This window comes from Plecotus auritus (assembly GCF_963455305.1).
Source record: "Plecotus auritus genome assembly, chromosome: 1".
Classification (NCBI taxonomy): Eukaryota; Metazoa; Chordata; class Mammalia; order Chiroptera; family Vespertilionidae; genus Plecotus; species Plecotus auritus.
In genome coordinates, this window is record NC_137770.1 from 29,592,343 (window position 1) to 29,610,977 (window position 18,635).

General features: G+C 37.9%; 1 protein-coding gene across 1 annotated transcript in view; it reads left to right on the forward strand.

Annotated features, from left to right (window-relative positions):
* The window catches only part of LOC308250804 (synaptojanin-2-binding protein), a 34,178-nt gene extending 17,395 nt beyond the window's left edge, over positions 1 to 16,783 (forward strand). Inside the window, exons 2-4 of the mRNA XM_080673532.1 lie at positions 2,005 to 2,141; positions 11,888 to 11,983; positions 13,311 to 16,783. Of these exons, the coding sequence (XP_080529658.1) occupies positions 2,005 to 2,141; positions 11,888 to 11,983; positions 13,311 to 13,451 (374 nt within the window). The 3' untranslated portion in view covers positions 13,452 to 16,783. The remainder of the gene's footprint in view (positions 1 to 2,004; positions 2,142 to 11,887; positions 11,984 to 13,310) is intronic.
* The last annotated feature ends 1,852 nt before the right edge of the window (positions 16,784 to 18,635 follow it).

Consider the following 18,635-nt stretch of genomic DNA (forward strand, 5'->3'; position numbering starts at 1 on the left):
CTCCACCTACCTTTCCATCTTATCTCAAATAACTCCACCAGCCCCTTTCCAATACCTGCCACCCACTATAATACAAATTAAGAGTGTTCTAAGAGAAATCATTTAGTAACTTTAAATTTTTTATATCCTACCCTTCAAGGAAGTTGAAATAGTCATTTTCCAGAAGTAGTTCTTCTATCATGTATCTTAAATCCTTCTTTTCATTCTCTAGCTGCAGATATTCTGTGCACAACTTATGCTATTTAAGTGAAATATTTCCTGCTGCTTCTCTCTTCAGCCATGCATTTTCTTAAATCACAGATTAATTTTCTAGTGCGTATATTAATATTATGAGCTTTATATGTAAGTTCTCATCCCACCAGTGAGGAGAACTTTTAAGTATCTGCTTTCTATTGAAACCAGTAAGTAGGCTAGTGATTATGGCTATTCCTGCCAATTGTACTACCAGATTTTTGTTTTTCAATTGTTTCTAAACTATCTCCTTTCTCTTTGCACTGTTTGTTGTTTTCACTTCTACAGTGCTTGACATGAAGAAAACTCTAGGGAAGTTCTTTTTCTTTTCTTCTTATTGCATAGATAAAATCCGTTTATAACTATGGTTTTCACAAGCTGAAATCCCACAATTTAATGGTTGGTACATGAAAATAATACTTTGGTAGTCAGGTTTATTTTGTTTTATTTGTGTTAAAACATTTAAATGATATCTACTCTCTTAACAGATTTTTAAAAAATAAATTATGATTGAGTTATGTAATCAACACTACAGTTTTCATTCATTTACTTATTTATTTATTATTTTTAATCCTCACCCAAGGATATTTTTCTATTGATTTTTTAGAGAGAGTGGTAGAGAGAGGGAAAGACAGAGAGAAATATTAATGTGAGAGAAACACATAGATTGGTTGCCTCCTGTACGCACCCTGACCAGGGCCCAGGCCAGGGAGGAGCCTGCAACCGAGGTAGGTGCCCTTGACTGGAATCGAACCTGGAACCCTTTGGTCTTCAGGCCAACACTTTATCCACTGAGCCAAACCGGCTAGGGCTCTTAACAGATTTCTAAGTGTACAATACACTATTGTTATCTGTACAATGTTGTACATCAGATTTCTAGAACTTAATCTTATGTAACTGAAATTTTATGCCCATCTAAAATAGTCACTCCTAGAAGGGAAGAATAGAAAGAATGGTGGTTACCTGGGGCTGGGGAGAAGCTGAAATGGGGAATTGCTAATCATTGAATCAGTTTTCTACTGCAAATAAAACTTAGCAATCACTGTACCCAAGTGCATTGTTGTTTGCACTTGAGGTAGAAAAGGAAAGAAGAATGAATTTGATGATTTCCTTCTATCATGAAGCATCAGTTACCTTTCTATTTTCCAGGTTTCCTGCCAACACTTACACTACTGCCCCCTCAACTCAAAATAGAAAAAATAAATAAGACTACCAAGACCATTTCTTCCAAAATATCACCATACACAAATTCTCCCAAAGGTTGGAGAAGTATGGAAAATAAAGTTTGGTTAGTAATCTCTCTTCTACTAAATTAAGAATGGTTTATTTGCTAATTAGTTAAAAACATAGCTTCTTCTCATAGACGCAGCTAACCCTGTTACATGAATAAAAGGAAAGTCAAGAATTGGGTCCACTGAGTGCCATCAACAGAATCAGAATCAAATGTGAACAGAAGCACATCTTACAAGAATCACCATTATTCGTTCACTGAGTTAACATAGATCTTTCTTTTTATATTCAACAAACCATGTTGACCACGGTGTTTGTATTTTTAGTTCTACCTGATCTGAGTGGGCAATTCTAGATACACTTGACCACTGTTGGTGATATTATTCACTGACCTTGCCCATGAATATTCACCAGCTACATCAGTCTGACTCACCAGCCTCCCCTCTCTACTAGGCCTTTCCTCTCTCTTTATCTTCTTCTTCTCTAATCCCTTTCTTTTTCTTCACCCCTATCTCCTTCACAACTCCTCCATGATTTTCTCAGGGCTGGGCTTCAACATCGTCGGTGGGACAGATCAACAGTATGTCTCCAACGACAGTGGCATCTACGTCAGCCGCATCAAAGAGAATGGGGCTGCGGCCCTGGATGGGCGGCTCCAGGAGGGTGATAAGATCCTCTCGGTGAGAAATGGCTTCGGCCTCCTTCACTGTCCCTTGTTCCCTAGACCCTACTTCCTACTCTAACCCCTTCCTTGGGAAGAATCCTGCCTGCCTTTTTGGATCAGAAAATATCCAATTTGTAGAGTTCAGTAGGAGGGACCTTGATCAGTTGTCTTTTCCACAACTATCATAGAGTATGGAGTATATTAACTTGCTTTGATAGACAAAGCAAAAGTAAGTCTAGAAAGTAAAGTTACTTACCCATGTTTTAAAAGCATGAAACAGGGAGAGTTGAGGGACTGGTTGGTAGAGGGAGGTACTTAAAATCCACAATTTTGGTTTTTCTTCCATTATACTTTATCACTTCCTCTTTGTAGATTAAAAAGTTAATAAGTCTCCCTTTACACCAGAAGTGGCAAAAAAGTGAAGGTAGGAATTAAGTGTTCTTTTTAGACTCAGAGCCCTTTTTCACCCATTATTATGATAAAAAATTGGAATGCAATCTGATTTGGATATCTGTCCACTGTGCTTGCTCCCATTTCAACTCTGTTAATGTCTCTAGTAAAGACCCTTACTGCATGGTAACCATTAATTTTATTGTTTTTTAGAAGTTCCTCAGGTCAGGGACCAGATCTTTTTTTTAACCTTTTACATATGTATTTAACAAATAAAACAAGTTAGTAAATTCAGGCAAACCCAGCAAGGTTAGCTGATCAGAATATTAATAAAGTATCATGAGTGGTAATTTCCCATTTTAGTCCTTCTCACTGACCATTTTGCCTCTTTTTAGTCCATTAAACTTCTAGACCCTATTAATTAATCTGTTGAGATAGAGACAAAGATAATCTACCTTTTATCTCAAAAGGATATTGAGAAGTTAAGAAGCAGATTATTTCCTATTGCTCCAAGAAAGACATTCTGAAAATATGAAATCAACGTGAGTGGTACATAAAGGAACACTTGAGAGTGGGTTAAAAATAAAAGGTATAGCATGTAGTTAGAAACTATGTAGTCCAATATTTTGACATAAGAGGGACTTGAAAAGTATAGGGGTTAAGAAGAAAGCCTTCTTATTTGAAAATCTTTGGTTAAAGGCCTATTGAAAAATTAGAATGGTTAGCAGTTTTTGAGCACTATATGCTAAGCAATATGCTGAGAACTTTAAACTTATTTAATATTGTATTAACCCTATGAAGTGGGTACAATTATTATGCCTATTTTGCAGCTAAGAAAGCTGAGGCTTGGTAAGGTCAAGCAGCTTGCCCAGGGTCACATAAGTAGTAAGTGGCAGAGGATTAAAATTAGGTCTGTGAATTTGGAGCCTGTACTCTTAACCAGTATACTATACTGCCTCCTAACAGGTATAGGACTAGTTATCCTAAACAGAAAGTTGCATAGTGAATTAATAGTAGATTTTAGGTATGGTTTTATATAGAAACCATATGGTTTTATATAGAAATTAGTCTTTTTATAAAGGGTAGAATTAGATAAGGGGGGGGGAGACATAAACCTCAATGTGAGAGAATTTGTTAGACATAAGCTGAGACGATGAGCCTTTTTTATATGGGCCATTGCCTCATAGAGAAAGAAATTGGAAGGCCATACAAGTTTTTAAAAAGGGTAGGAGATAAATGTCATGAGAAAAGTAGATGTCTAAATAACTTAGCTCGCTTGACTTTAACATTTATAGCAAAGAGGATTTCACTTTATCAAATACAAGAAATATTACAAAAATCTATACAAGACAGTAAATATTACAAATCCTATATAATAAAAGCATAATATGCTCTGTCCAACTGATTGGTCAATGGTTTGGTCGACTGCTTGACCAGTCACTATGACACACACTGACCATCAGGGAGCAGATGCTCTGATTGGTAAGTTAGCTTGCTCCTGGGGTCCAGCGGATCGGGACTGAGTGAGAGGGCTGGACAAGCCCCCTCCCCAGCCAGCTCCCCGCTCCACCATCGGCCCCAATTGGGGCCAACCGGCCAACTTTCCATGGTCCCTCCCTGGCTGGCCCACCCCCATCAGCCCCAACCGGGACTGGGTGAATTTGTACACTGGGCCTCTAGTATATATATATATATAAAACACAGTACAAAGAATGATTCAAGTTTATGTTCTGTCCAGTTAAGGAAAAGACATGTGAAAGAAGAGAAAGGAAAATGCAAGTCAGAGTTGGAGAGAGATAGAGAAGACAGAGAACGAGGAAACAATGGAGCATATATAGGTGGAAAAGGCCAGCTATCCTCTCCATTCTATCTAGGTCTATATTCACTGACTCCAGTTTCCCTTCTAAGAGTTTGCTCCAAAATTCTTCTGGATCCCATTCCTTAAGAATTAGTGACTTTCTTGTCTCACCATCCTGTTCCCTCTATATCCTAAAGTGAACTAGTTACCCATTAATCCTTAAACAGTTACATCTATGCTTTAGCTCACTTTATCCCTTTGACGTACTTAAGTACTTATTAATTTTGGCTTTGGAGTCTCTATAAAATGATGCTAAATTATTTATTAGTCTATATTCCCATTTATTCTGTATGAGCTTTTCTATTCTCACATGGGTCCATGTTGTAAAATATGCCCCAACTTTTTTCTTGTAACTTTTGCCAGATAATCAAACTAAGAATATGCCCTTTCCTGAGCACAATATCCATTTTGGATAACTACTAGCAGTATCATTAAGTGATCTAGATTTCTTATGAGTATTATTGACTATTAATTTAATTTAATCTTTGCATTTCTCCCTAAATACCCATGTTTTGTCTTACTTTCAAGTTCTAAAATTAAATAACTGTATAATTCATTTTGCAGTTTCCCTTTCTCATTAAATGTGAAATTTAATTTTTATTTTGATCACTGTGGATGATTTAAACTGAAAAGAAAGAAAGAAAAGTTTTTCTTTAATGGATGTAAATGATATTTAAGATTGAAGGCCCTGTTACATCCGATAACCATGAAACAAAAACAGATATTACCAATAGAAGAACAGACCTGAAGCTGAGCTGAGGACTGGAGATTCATCACCCAAAGTTCATTTTTTGTGTGTGATGGTAAAGATGGTTTAATATCTGTATAGGTTACCAGAGAATCTGGGGAAATTTTATTTTTGTGGGGGGGAAAAAGGTATCTGTTTAGGTTTCTCATTTTTTCCATGTGTCAGGTGGGTAGTCAAAAATAGTCAATCCTCAGTGAACTATACATTTTTATAAAGCTCAGGGTGATATAGCTGGTTATTATAATGCACAGATGAATGTTTCATTTTGACCAAACCTCTTACATAACAAAAATGGCACAGATTGGGCCATTAGTCAGCTGCATTTCATATTCTCTTCAAGTACACTTATTAATTTGGTGAATGAAAGAGTTGAGTAGTCATTGACATTTATCAACTATTGTACTTGATGGCCTGCAGAGCACTGTGCCAGGTGCTATGGAAAATTAAAAGAAAAAATGAAAGTCTTGTTTCTGCCCTTATCTAGAAATCAATCGGAAAGACCCATTAGAAATCCTCATCCAGTCAGCTGCAGAGACATTGAAATATACAGACGGTACCTCTCCAGAAGGTACTTTGTCTTCCCATTTCTGTGTCCCCAGCATGTAGGTCTGTAGCTGACACAGAGTAAGCATCTAGTAAGTTAGTTGCTCTGTGAATGAATTATAGCATGATTGACATTTCTGGTTGGTCCTGATTAATTGGAACTGGATAATTTTCTCCCCTTCAACTTTGATAAAAAAAGAGACACTCCCTCCCCCAATTGCAGTTCCTTTCAGGATTTTGGTTAAAAATTTAAATACCCAGAGTATAACCTGAGGCCAGTGCTTATTAAATTGAACCCATTTTTTTTCTACATCTTATACATATACATTTATATTATCCTATAGTTATAGAGTTCCTGTAACTAACATCCTGAGATAATGTTAGATTATCCTGAGGCAATTCAAAATTATTACTCAGCAAAGAAAACAAATTTTAACTCATTTTATTCATTTCCTAAGTTTCCAGGAAATAGGAAACGCATTTTTAAAGACTGCTAACAATCATAGTTAAAGCAAAAATTTTTATGTTTTCTTATCAGAACACCTAGAATACTACTATCCCAATTCCCTGAACATTTAGTAAAATTTTCTAGCATATTGTAAATCTGCCTGTCTCAGGTTCAATAAAACTTACTATGCCATGAATTATGGAAGCTGAAGTAGCAAGTTTAGTAGTATTCTAAGATTTCTCATCTGAATAGCTCTTGGTACTAGAAGTGAGGTCCAAGACTATCTGGCCACCACATGAAAACCTGTGAGAAATAAATGCAGAGCCTCAGGAACCTTCCCTGACCAGCATTATAATGAGATCCCTGGATGAGTGTGAATAAAGTATGAGAAGCACTGCTCTAGGCAGATGTCTTTCAAACCTTTTAAATTATCGACTGTAATAGGAAATATAAGTGTGTGTATGTGCGCACAAACACACACACAATTGAAGCAAAGTTTAACAAAATAATAATTCTATATGTGATTATTTCTGATATATTGTATTTTCTTCTAATTTTACTTTTAAAAAATTCAATACTGGTCTTGACCTACTGGATTGCCTTCATTATCTTCTGTAATAGGTCAACAGACCCATATTTTTTTTAAAAAAAGTCACTACTCCAGTAAATGGAAAATCACTGATGAAATCTGTGGATGCATAAAGTATATATTAAATAGGGTCAGTAGACTGGGTATGGAAACCAGTTAGAAGACAATTGCAGGCAGTTTAGGTTAGAGCTAACTTAAACTTCAGGATCAACTGGAGGGCTTGGTTAAAGCATAGAATACTAGGATGGGCCTAATTTCCACGTTAAACAAGTTCCCAGAGTAATGCTAATGCTGCTGATTCTGGGACCACACTGAGATTCTCTGGTCTATATTAGTAAAGATGATGATTTTCTTTTAAAAAAAAGGATGTCACTTATATTTAGGGGTAAACCTTACAGAACTTGGTGGTTAATCAATAATGAGCTGGAATCTGTAAAAACACTTAGAGGAGCTAAATATTAAAAAGCAAATTTGTCTTTAGAGTAGAGGTGACATTGTCAAGAGAGAAAGAATCATAATTTGTTTTATGGGGCTGGTTTACCTCGGGCAAAGGATGAAAAATGGTTCTTTAAAAAAGAAATTCCCTTTGCATTTCTAAAAGGCCTCTTGTTTGGCATTTCATTTGTTTATTTTTTTAAGCAGTTGGAGTAAAAGTCCTCTTATATTAGAATACCTTTAGGCTTAAATAGGAAGGTCAAAAGGCGTAACCAGCATAATGTGCCTGTGCCCTGTGTAGCACCTTCTTTTGCCTGATGTCACCAATATCTTTCTTCCCCATTAGCAGGAGGAGGCTCAGCAGAGGACCGAGATTACATACACATTGAGTCGTGGGTGGGTAAAGCTGCTAATAGAGCACAGGCTTCTCAGCTTTGTGTCATATTGAGAATATGACCGTCAGACTTCGTGTAGTTATTTATGGCTGTTTGCAGGGTGTACTCTGCAACCAACCTTCAGAAAATCATGTGACATTTCTTATACTCAAGTGTTATTCAACACGCTATTTAGGTATTATAGGGATTATAATGATAAGTTGCGATACAAGCTCTCCAAGATATTTACAGTAGTATATAAAGTGATTATGATATAAGGCATAATTTAGTTTGACTTTAAGATGGTTATGTATATGGAGATTCAAAGTAGCAGATCAGTCACATCTAGAAAGGCCTTGTCAGTGACATAGGAGTTAAGTAAATTGCTTTTTAAATTTTAATGCTACTTCAATACATACAAATGAATAAAAATATTAATATATAAACACTTTATATTTTTATACAACTCAATTTTTTCAGTGTGTTACATACAGGTTCTCTCCCCAAAAATGTATATACACTTTAACAGCTGATAGCTCAATTTTGAAAATGAAATGTATTTTAATAAACACTGCCTTTATAATTATTCAACGTGTGTGCATACATTTTTGGGGGACAGCCTATATTAGATACAAATGAAATTGCAAAATCAATAAAAATTCAATTTACAGCATTAATGTGATGGATGGTGATATGTTACTGAACTAAAATTCTTGCTTACAGTGTAAATTTCTATAGCGTTTTAAAGTGAAAGTTTTGGCGCCAGGCAGCTTGAGTTTGAATCCTGGCTTTGCTGCTCCCATTATATATACCATGCACAAGCTGCGTAGCCTCTCTAGTTTTATCAATAACATAGGGGTTCCTAACTTACGGGACTGTTGTGAAACTGAGTAAGTGTTACATGTGAAATGACTGGACAGCTCCAGAGATTATGATAAATATGCAGTGGTTCCTGGCAATTATTACTGACTAACATGGCAAAGATTATTCTGAACTCACCGTTTTGTTTTATCCTCACCTGAGGATATGTTTTTATCGATTTTTTTAGAGAGAGAGAAAAACATCGATGTTGGAGAGAAACATCTATCGATTGTCTCTCATATGCGCCTCAACTGGGTATTGAGCCTGCAACCTAGGTATGTGCCCTGACCAGGAATTGAACCTGCAACCTTTTGGTGTTCAAGACAACGCTCCAACCAACTGAGCCACCCAGCCAGGGATGAACTCTGTATTCTTGCCGTTGAATGTCATATAGTTCTCTCATTTGCATTCATATTACTATGAAACTTGGCTCTAATATTGAACTATGACATCTGGCATTTGTTAGCATGACTACATCATTAACTTATTTGTCTCTGAGAGGAAATAAATACCTATTTCTTTAAATGAGAACTACAGTTGTCACAGGCTAAATTAGTTAAGTGAGTATTCTCACTACAATCAACAGTCTTTCCCCAGGAATTAACTAAAATAATTGAGTCATTGAGACATCTGGAAGTTTTTCCCTGTGGCATATCTTTAAAAAAACACACAAAAAAGATATGATCAGAATATGGTTTAGTAGCATAAGATCAAAGTCCATCAATTAGAAAACTTTGTATTCATTTCTACACTATAGGTACCAGGACTGATCCTATTTAAAATCAATCTTAGAAGATAAGTAGAATTTTTTAAAAGAAAAGGGTATTCAGATAGTGGATATAGCTTAAGCACAGGTATGTAAGTAAGAATATATGTTTTTTGTCTCAGGGTAATGTGTTATGTGATTTAGCTAGAGCATAGGATACGTGAAAGGGAGTAATGAGAGATTAAATTGGGAAGGTAGGTTCCAAAGGAAGGAATTTGCATTTCAGAATGAGAAATCAGGCATGCACTCTTTCCTCCCCTGCTTCAAATTCTGTTTTTGTTTTTGAGCCACAAAGTGGTATAATAAACAGAATTGTACTTCAGAAAGATTGGTCTGGGGACATAGTGTTTGAATAGAGTAGTATGGGGGAGGACCTATAAAAGTAAATCAGAGAGAAGGTGATTATGGTAGTTCAACTAAAAGTATCCACAGTCTAAAGAGAGAGGTACTAGACAGAAGATAATAGCATATGAGGAATGTCACCATGTTAGACTATAGGATTTGCCAATATATTGTATGTGAAGATTGACAGAGTACAGAGAGTTTAAAACTATTATCAAAAATTTAGTCTGAAAGGATGGTAGTGGCAATAAAAGAAAGTTGGGATAGTCTGGTTTTATGGGAATAATAAAGAGGATTTGGAAATGTTGGGTGGGGTCTGGCAGAATATCCAAGTGCAGGTACCCAGCAGAAAATAGGTAAATCCAGAAGTAGAAATAGGGATACAATTTTTTAAAATATATTTTTTATTGATTTCAGAGAGGAAGGGCGAGGGAGAGGGAGAGAGAAACATCAATGATGAGAGATAATCATTGATTGGCTACCTCCTGCACCTCCTGCACACCCCCTACTGGGGATCGAGCCCACAACCTGGGCATGTGCCCTTGACTGGAATTGAACCTGGTATCCTTCAGTTTGCAGGCTGACGCTCTATCAACTGAGCAAAACCAGCTAGGGCAGGATATAAATTTTGGAGTTGTCTTGCAGATTACAGTTGAAATTGTGAATAATCACATGGGAGAAAGAATAAGAGGACAAAAGACAACTGACATTGAGGAATATTTACTTGCCTTAAGAAGGAAAGAAGGAAAAGGGAGTTAGGAAAGGTATAGTATAAGAACTAAGAGAGCTAAATGTTCATAACTGAGACAGGAGAGAACTGCAAATCAGAGGAGGCAGTCTGAAGGCTGAAAAGGGGCCGTAAGATTTGGTGATTGGAATTCACTGCCCAATGTTGAAGTCCAAGGCTTATGCCACTTGGTGACTAATATGTAATAGAGCTAGAAACTATTAATTTGGGAAGGCCAAACTGTTGGTAGATGAATTCACCAAGGATATTGGCAGTAGATAGAGTGAAAGGACTTTCTGAACCTCTGGAGAAGGAACACTGTGACAAGGAAGGTGAGAGGTTTGAATATGTCAATGACCTGAGCTTTAGCTGAGCAGAGAATAGTTGGTGAGTCAAAGCAGAGGAGTAATGCAGAAGGAGCAGTAAAATCCAGGGTACTTTGATTTTCCTTCTGGTATTTAAACATACTAGCCCTGGTTTCTACACTTACTATGCCTTTGGGTACATTCCCTAACCTTGCTAGGCTTCAGTTTCTTCATCTGTGAAAACAAGATAAAAATAGTGTCTACCTCATAGGATTATTGTGAGAATTAAATTAGATAATTCATAATGTAAAGCGTATAGCACAGAGCCCATCAAGTAAATATATTAGGTGTTTTTGCTGCTGTTGCTGTTGCTGACACTAACATGCATAAAAGATATGTAGATCTTCATAAGGAAGGCCATGCTGTGTCACTGAGTGCAGCATGGATAGATATCACTGTGGCCAGTGTCACTCCTGACACTAAAAAGTAGTAATACCAGTAGTTCTTCACAACTCTCATCCCTAAGTGGTAGGACTGACCTACTGTGAAACATTTTTTACGAGTTTGGATCATCACAGAAACTTGAGGAGGATAGGAGTATCAATGGAATCAAGGGAAATTGTTCACAGTAGAACAAGACCAATGGAATGGGCCAGGAGATTTTGTACCACATCACAATGAATTGTGGGAGAGTTTCATGTAATTATATTTCTAGAGATGAAGCTGGCAATGCCAGGGATTAGAAATAAACCTGGAAGACCATGCGAGCTTAGGAAGCCAGACTGATGCTCATGGAAGACATACAAATACAGTAAAGAATTCCAGGTGTCCAAATGAGACTGGCCATAGGAGCTAAGAAGAAAGAGACTACCTTTTTAAAAAATATTTATTTTTTTAACATTTTTATTTATTGATTTCAGAGAGAAGGGAGAGGAAGAGAGAGAGAGAGAGAAACATCAGTGATGAGAGAGAATCATTGATCGGCTGCCTCCTGCACACCCCACACTGGGGATTGAGTCCTCAACCTGGGTGTATGGCCTGACCAGGAATTGAATTGTGACCGCCTGGTTCACAGGTTGATGCTCAACCTCTGAGCCATGCTGGCAGGCCAAGACTACCATTTTTTTTGTGTGTGTATTTTTTTTCTTAAATTTAAACTTAAGTGCTCTTCAAATGGTCCATAGAACTCAGTTTTAGGAAAACATAGCTTTGAAAATGAAAAACATTACATTGAGTTGACTTTATCCATTCTCCTAAACCTTGGAATTTGCTCTGTAGGCGTTGTTTTTTAAATGTTTGATCACCTGAAAGTAAATATTTGACTTCAGAGAGTTTACATTCTAACTCTTACTCCTTTTTCTTGATGTTTTCGACAGGTAAATGGCCAAGACCTAAAGAACCTGCTGCACCAGGATGCTGTAAACCTCTTTCGTAACGCAGGCTACGCTGTATCCCTGAGAGTGCAGCACAGGGTAGGTGTGGTGTCCTTTGCAGCCAGCACCGGGCCCCAGGCGTTTGTGCCATTGTGAATAAACCCTGTGGGGTGATCTTCAATGGTGTGTTTGGGTATTTTTCCTTTCACTCCCACTCTTTTGAAGAGCTTGTCTGGCAGGGGTCTTCTGGAACTCTGCTCATCATCAAAGGACATTCATAACAGTATTTTTGCAACCCAGGGCCTAGTTTTAAAGATAAAGCTTGACAACCAAATTGAAATAAATGGGGTGTTGGGGGGTATACAACCACAGTCAATTTTTTTTAGTGGGGAAGGAAAACATGTGTCTATCATTGGACATTGTTGTTTATAAAACTCTAAGTACAAAGATGGTAGGTTTTCTCCTACCTACCCACTATGTGCTTTTCCCTACCACCTCCATGAGCACTTTGGTGACTCTCCTGACCAAAGCTCTGGTGCTCAAAGTTGAGCTCCAGGAAAACAGAAATGGAATCCAGAATTCAGTCAAGACAGCACCTATCCCTGTATCCACTTCTTAGTTCCTAGTGTCTTACAATGTGAATGATGGGAAGAGAAGCCTGTAGACATAATTCCTCCCATAGCAAAGATTTTGGGGGCATTTGCAACACAGGTTCAGTGTGTCTTTAAAGTTATTCTCTCTTAAATGGATGCGTGGTTGTGATTTCTTTTCACTTCTTTACCTCTGATTCTGTTTGCCTCCATTCCATACAGGTTTCACCTTTATCTGTGTCCAGTGTCACAGAATAGGGGAGGAAGGACACAACCTCATGTTAGGAGGGAGTGGGGTGCCTTTTGAGTTGGAAATAATGGAATTACCCCTTGTGCAATTTATGCTTAGATAACAGATAATTTAAATAACATTGCTCAGATCTGCTCTTATTGCACTCTACTGACTGATTCTTTCTAAGTAAACATTCTAGGAAGATGGACATCCCCCCTGTCCCGACCAATAAATTTCAGGTTTCTTATAGGATCAATAGACTTCATCTCATATCTTCATTTCCTGAGATGATACACATATAGCTTGGTGGAGGCAGTACAAAAGCAGAAAGAGGTTAACTGGCTTATTCCCGGGGGTCCCTTTAGGTCAGTAGCACAGAAAAGGCAAATGTCTCCCCATCAGACTTATTTTGTTTCCAAAGAATCAGTGACATTGAACTATATAGTGAGGACAAACCAAGAGGACACTCTTTGCTAGATGTGCTTGGATTTGCAGCTTTGGGTAGTCTAGAGTTTATAGACCCAGGTAATGTGTCAACCCGGACATTTCAGTTGTGGTAAACTCACATTGGTCATTAGAGTTAACATTTTTCTTTCCCTTCCAGTTACAGGTGCAAAATGGGCCCCTAGGACATCGAGGCGAAGGGGAGCCGAGCGGTATTCCCATGCCTGTGGTGTTGGTGCCACTGTTTGCCCTCACCATGCTGGCAGCCTGGGCCTTCATGAGATACCGGCAACAACTTTGAAAAGCTCGCTTTCTTCCAGTGCTCCTGATGAAGATAACATTTCTTCCTTTCTCTCCTCCTCCTCCCCTGCCATTCTCCCATCTCTTGCCCTCTCTCTGCATAGCTCACACATGATTTAAAGAGACTGCTTCCCAACCAGAACCTGGCTCTTCAAAATCTCCAAGGCCTCGTATTCTGATGGGAGAGTAAAGGCATTGTTTGAAGGAAAGCTGAAGAAAGACTTGCTTAGGACAAATGAGGAGTTACATGTTTTACTAGGACCGCCAATAGAATCAGCTGCAACCAAAGAGGGAAAATCCAGTCTTCCCGTCACCATGGTGATACCCGTTTTCTTAGCTGGCTTGCCTCAAAGGCCAGCTGTGTGATATAAGAGGAAGAGAGGATTTTTCTTTCTAATGATCTTCCTTGGGAAATTTTTGTGGCCTTTATTTACTTTCTAATGACATACTTGGGTGCCTATATCAAACAAAATACAGTGAGGAGACCATTTTTACTTTGTGAAAAACAAATATATATGTATTTACGCATGTATGCACATACATGCATAAATGATAGTGAACAGTGAAGCCTTATGGAGAGCTGAAGAGGTAGAAAGCTGCTTGGTTTCTAGATTTCTGGTGGAAGGGGTGATCTGAATTGAGGGAGTAAGAGAGTGCACCTGACAGGATGCCCAGTTTGAGTCGTAAGAAAAAGGAAGGAAACTGAAGCAACTACTTTAAAATCTTAGAATTCTTATTTCTCATAACAGTTAAGGTGAAGTTGAGGAAAATGCCATAATCCAGCTTTGCGCAAGTCAATCTGTCGGAAAACCTTCGAGGTTTAGAGATAAATCTTACCAATCTCTGGCCTACCTTAGTGACTTTTTTGATACCTCACAGCCTGTGAACGGATCAGCTGGAACGATTGTGGTCAGAGCTGTAGTGATGGGGCCAAAACAACCCAGGGGAAAAACTCCAAAAAGGAAAAAGATAGTGCCTCCAAGGTGGTGCCTAAACCCCAGGCTGCCTGCCCCTCTCCGGGGGCTAATTACAGGCAAACTCTGAGCGAGGGAACTGCTCTCGGCAGGGTGGGCATGAAACCAGCCTTGCTTCTGATTCAGTTCAGTTTAGAGAGTTTGGATTGCTAGTTTGTTATTTTTTTGAAAAAACACGAAACACTGGTTATGGTTTTAATGAATGAACCACTTTGCAGGGAAGGGGAAGAAAAGAGTTTTGTTTGTTTTAGGGGGAAGGGAAGTTTCATAGGGAAACCTTGAGAGAAAGATGCAGATGAATGGATGCCGGGGAATACTGAGGTTAATAATGAAGTGGGAACCGTCCTGTGTAAGTGGTATTGAAGGGTGGCTTTAAAGCATGAAGGAGAGGTGAACCAAGCCTAATTTTCTGGCTTTAAGAAAACCATTTCCATCTTCCAAACATACTAGCTAGACTATAGGCCTTATACATACAATGTTGACAACAAGAGTGTGAGGATTTCCCCTCAGGCAAGCGGTTGTGTCTATTATTTAGCATAGATGATCTAACAAGTATTTTACAAATGTTGATTGGACATCAGCTTTGTTAAGACACTTTTACAAAGAAAGAAAATACATATTGCCTCCATCCTAAAGGTTTTTTTTGGTTCCAGTTGGGAACCAAACCTATATCCATAAAAATGGAATCTGCATAGTCAGGGCAATGTAAGTTTGGTGTCAAATGTACACTGCAGACAGCAAAAGGGAACAGTTACTGAGAACTGAGCAACCATCACTGAGAACGTTCCGTGGAGGAAGGGGACGAGTTAAGGATCCTTGAGGAGCCACAGTCTAGTTAGGAAAAGTCACATGTTATCAGGTTAAGTAACAGTTGAACACAATAATAAAAGAAATGGTACTATGCACAGCACCATGCAGCCATCACATTTTTTAAAGGCATTCAGAAAAAAAAGCTACCGCATAATGACACGAGGCCAGAGTGGAAAGGGAAGGCTTTTAAAAATAAAAATCCCAGTAAGACCTTGCCTCTGGGTCAACTATTCCTATAGGGAGAAACTTGCTTTAAATAATCCTGATGTGACTTATGCCTTTAAACCTGAACTGTTCACCTAGACAATTGGCATTTGTACATTCCTCAGAGAAACACTGACAATATTCCAGTTCTCGCCCCAACCCGCCCACTGTGGAGGCTCAGCCTCGGGGTCCTCCCTGTACCTGAAGTGTGTGTAGCCATTTCTGTAGGGGCCTGCTGGCCTCCCACGGTTCACCGCAGGGTGTGTACATTAACTCTTGAGAGGACCTGAGACATACATACCGAACGAAGCAAAGGAAAGGAAAGCTCTTTCTAGTTCCTTATTTGTTGGTATATGTAAATAAAGAGAACACCTATCCCATCGCTGGTAGAAATTTTGCTTTGGTCGATAATAGGGATTCTGATGCATTTTAATTTTGGTTTTCCCTGGATTTAAATAGCATTTAAAGATCAATATATTAACATTTTAGGCAGGTATGCTATATTTTTGTTTCTCATTCTTTAGAAGACTACATTTTAGATAAGATGTCAGAATCCATTGTAGGTCTTTTTAAAAAAAAATCCATGCTTTTTATGAATTGAATAGAATATTCCTGCCGTTTTATAGATTGTATTATTTCTACTACCTAAATTATTGTGTTCAAAGTTTTAAAGTATTTTTAAGACCATGTACTTAGAACACTTCTCTATATCATCCTATATTATACATATAATCCTAATAAGACATTGTTTGCTTCAATTGTGTATTTCCATTTCCTGCCAAGTTTTAATCTGTGCTATTAATTTAATTAATCACACCCTCTAGTCATGTGTAATGGAAAAGGGAGATTAATGTTTGTTACTGCATTTGTGCCAGGTACTGTACTAAACCCTGATTGATAACACTATTTGTTCATGCCTCACAACTCTGAAATCTAAGTATTGTTATAAAGACACTAAAGAAAATAAAATTACTTTCCTAAGATTGCATAGGTGGTAATAACAATCAAGATTTAAACTCAGGTCTTCAGGTGCCACCATCAGTGATATTTCCTCACTGGCAGTGGTTCTCAAAGTGAGGTCTCTGGTTAAAAGCATCAGCATCAACATCATAAACCTAGACACCGTTTAAGTTACATACAGACATGGCTCCAGCCACAACTGAGGATTTCACTTGGGTCTTTTTATTTTATTTTCTTAAAATGGAAGCTTATATTGCAATTTTCCCTCTACTTTATTGATTTTTTAAGAGAAATATCAGTGATGAGAGAGAATCATTGATTGACTGCCTCTCCTAGGGATCGAGGCTACGACCTGGGCATGTGCCCTGACTAGAAATGGAACTTGCTAGAAAAGCAAGTTCTTGGGCTTTATTCCAGACCTATTGATTCAGAAACTGAGTAGGGCACCCAGCAATCAGTAATAATCCCTCCAGGTGATGGATTCAGCTAAAGTTTAAGAATCACTTCTGAATGCCAATAATCGTCCCCATTTTCTCAGGTGAGAATTACCTGGAGAGCTTATAAGAATTCTGATGCCGAGGCTGTATCTAGGCCAATTCAACAGACTTTCTGGGTGTGGAAGTCAGGCATCATAAAATAAAGTTTACCAGGTGATTCTAGTATGCAGTGTCAGTAAAAAACAAACAAAAAAACAAAGAAAACAAACCACAAAACAAAAAATACTCTATGGCATTTAAACCTAGACACCGTTTAAGTTACATACAGACATGGCTCCAGCCACAACTGAGGATTTCACTTGGGTCTTTTTATTTTATTTTCTTAAAATGGAAGCTTATATTGCAATTTTCCCTCTACTTTATTGATTTTTTAAGAGAAATATCAGTGATGAGAGAGAATCATTGATTGACTGCCTCTCCTAGGGATCGAGGCTACGACCTGGGCATGTGCCCTGACTAGAAATGGAACTGGTGACCTCTTGATTCCTGGGTCGACGCTGGCCAGGCCACTTGGGCTTTTTTAGAGCCCAGCTCTCCATGAGCTTCTGCCCAAGTATAGATGTGGAATAAGAAGTGGAACATTCGTTGGCTTCTGATTTGCTAATGACTGATCAACCTCCAGCAAAATGTAGTAGCGTTTCAGGTTGTGCATCTGTTAAATCAGAAGCAAACTAGAACCCTGGAGCAGAAGGAATCTGGAAGATGCTAGGATGTATTTGTCTCAGATGAGAAATGAAGGCTCAGGGATGTGAGCTCACTTAACCCAGATCACACACTTGCTTTGTTGCATAAGTGCTCTTTCTATTTCATCTTTATGTCTTGAATGTATCTACTACATGAACATATACAAAACTCCTTTTTTTTTCTTTTTCTTTTTTTCTTATCTCAATCCACTTCCATCTTCTCTCTTTGGGTCTTAAATAAAGACCAAAGGAACTGATGGACTACACAAGTGTGTTGCAAGCTTCATGCATAATTGGGAGATGCCACAGAATAATCTGAGAAAGATCTAACGTCAAATTCAATTAAATGAGCTCTTCTGAGACTAATTTCAATAGTTCTAGAGAAGTATGTTTTTTGACATTGGACATTGTTTTTATTGTATAAATAAGCAAGTTAAGATATAATTTCGTGTGGAGCCAATAAAGATTTTACTGTAGTCAAATCTAGCCAAACTTATCTTTGTACAGATGAGGGTTTTCTTTTCCTTCAGCAAATGAGTGCATGCTAGGTGCTGAAGATACAAAGATAACATATAGTCACTCTTAAGCTAAAATTTCATTATTGGAAAGTGGTGGAGTATTTATTGGTGATCTTGATGTTAAATAATTTTTCTAATATCACCAAGAAGCAGAATATTGAGTTATGAAACTCTTTACCTCTCAGCTATAATAAGTTGGAAGGTGATTATGATCTTGGGTAAGCCCCTTTTTCTGTTTCTCTTTTATCTGCAAATCTTAGAGACCAGCATTTACATTTAAAAGGGTAATTGTGATAAAAAGGGAGCCAGTATTTTAAGGAATTCTGTTCTGATTGGAACCAGGTTCTTAACTGCCATAAACTCTTGCCTTATGTTGATATTTATATTTGGGCTACAAAGCACCTAATCTCTTACCTGATGCACTTGATGATAATGTAATAACATACAAGAAGGCATTGCTGTGTCTAAGGAATTAAGTTATACAAACACCAGGTCTTGTTTCTCTAAATGTTGTCCTTCCTGTTCATGTTCTTTTTGCT